The sequence below is a fragment of the Cryptomeria japonica genome, chromosome 4 (assembly GCF_030272615.1).
Source record: "Cryptomeria japonica chromosome 4, Sugi_1.0, whole genome shotgun sequence".
Lineage (NCBI taxonomy): Eukaryota > Viridiplantae > Streptophyta > Pinopsida > Cupressales > Cupressaceae > Cryptomeria > Cryptomeria japonica.
In genome coordinates, this window is record NC_081408.1 from 449,399,153 (window position 1) to 449,401,098 (window position 1,946).

Sequence of the window (1,946 nt, forward strand, 5' to 3'; positions counted from 1 at the left end):
TACCAGCATATAAGATAGCATCTAATCACCAAATTAATACCAACTGATTGAACATAAATTTGAGTAGCATAAATAGCGGATCTAAGCCAATTACATAAGCCAAAGCATACAAGAGTATACATGATCAACATGATCCAATCAACCAAAAATCAAACATCCTATCAGAACCAACCAGATATGAGTAAATAGCCAAAGCAACTAGTGTTGACATCAATGATAAAACATCAATGCAACACATAATAAATTCCTCCAAATTGCCAACAAGGTACAGGGATGGAGGATGAGACATGGTTATTGGATCTGAGTCAGTATTTTTCTATGCAGCCATATAGCAGCAACACTAAGGCTAGGTGCGCCATCATGCACCTATGTGACTTCGCTTCCACTTGGTGGCGTATAGAGGAGAGGAAGATAGGGCTAGACATTACCACAATTTCTTGGGAGTTGTTTTTGGAGAGATTCCGAGCTAGATTTCTGTCAGAGCATTGGAGACAGCGTAAGGCTGATGAGTTCCACAATTTGAGACAGGATAGGATGATAGTTGATGAGTATGAGCAAAGATTCTTTGAGCTCAGACAGTACATAGAGATAGTGGCAGATGAGACTATGTTTGTATATCACTTTGTGCGGGGTCTCAAGGATTATATTTGTAGAGAGGTTTGCATGCATGAACCTAAGACCTTACATGCCACCATAGAGAAGGCAAGGATCATCGAGGAGAATCACTCCTCGAGTGCAGGGGATACTATAGGAGGATAGGTAGCCAGTTCCCTAGTCACATGTACAGCTGCCAGAGGTTCTCAACAATAGTCTACAGATGTGGCTAGAAGCCACCCCTCCTCTTTCCACAGTAGCTAGTGGTTTAAGAGGAAGCAGTCACAGGGTTAGAACTTTGTGAGAGGGGATAGATTTCTAGCTGACAGGAGTCATAGTCATCAGCAAAGTTATAGGAGACCCGCTCCTACAAAGCTAGCTCAGAGTTCACAACCTGCCTCTAGTAGAGGCAATGTCCAGCAGCTGAGTGCTACTTCTAGGAGTAGAGTTTAGGACAAGACAGGATGTTTTGCTTATGGGCAGCAGGATCATATAGGAGTTCATTGTCCTCAGTGCACATCTCAGATATCACATCAGCATAGGGCAACTATAGCAGAGCCCACTATTGGAGATTTAGTCATGACTCACAGGGTGTTCACGATGATCGATAACCATTAGGCTGAGCACCAGGCCTTAGTGGTTGAGACATCAGGTGTGATAGGTGGTATCCCTTGCTCTATTTTATTTGATTCAGGAGCTTCAGACTCTTTTATTACTCCTTATTTAGTAGAGAGATGTGGGCTTGCTATGGCAAAGTAGGATGATAGGTGGCAGGTAGAGCTAGCTATGAGTTCCAAGGTAGTGGTGGATTCCCTTGTGCTTAGTTGTCCTCTAGTTTTAAGAGACCTTGTTCCCTTGTGCTTAGTTGTCCTCTAGTTTTAAGAGACCTTCATACCTTAGTGGATTTGCGTATCATGGTCTTGGGATCTTATGACGTAGTTCTTGGTATGGATTGGTTGGGATTGCATCAGACATAGATAAATTGTAGGAGTAAGAGGGTGCAATGTGCAAATGATAGCAGAAGGAGTGTGGAGATTGTAGGCAATCAGAGACTTATTTCTCTTTGCATGATTTTTGCCATGCAGATGAAGAGGTGTGCACAGAAGGGTTGTCAGTTATTTACAGTCAAGTTGAGGGGTTTAGATGAGGAGGTTAGTACAAAGGAGTTTTTACAACAACATCCTATCCTTCAGGAGTTTGCAGATGTCTTTCCTAATGAGATTCCTAGTATGCCCCCACAATGAGACATGGATTTTAGGATTGATCTAGTATCGAGAGATGAGCCTATCTCTAGGGTTCTATACAAGATGACCACTCAGGAGTTGAGTGAGTTGAGAGTACAACTTGAGTAG

General features: G+C 42.6%; 1 protein-coding gene across 1 annotated transcript; it reads left to right on the forward strand.

Annotated features, from left to right (window-relative positions):
• Positions 1-273: 273 nt before the first annotated feature.
• On the forward strand, positions 274-759 carry LOC131875155 (uncharacterized). Its single transcript, XM_059219189.1, has one exon. The coding sequence runs from the start codon at positions 274-276 to the stop codon at positions 757-759; it is 486 nt and encodes a 161-aa protein (XP_059075172.1).
• Positions 760-1,946: the final 1,187 nt, after the last annotated feature.

Excerpts from the sequence above, each read along its gene's own strand:
- LOC131875155 (XM_059219189.1), top strand. The coding sequence starts at position 274 with ATGGAGGATGAGACATGGTTATTGGATCTGAGTCAGTATTTTTCTATG.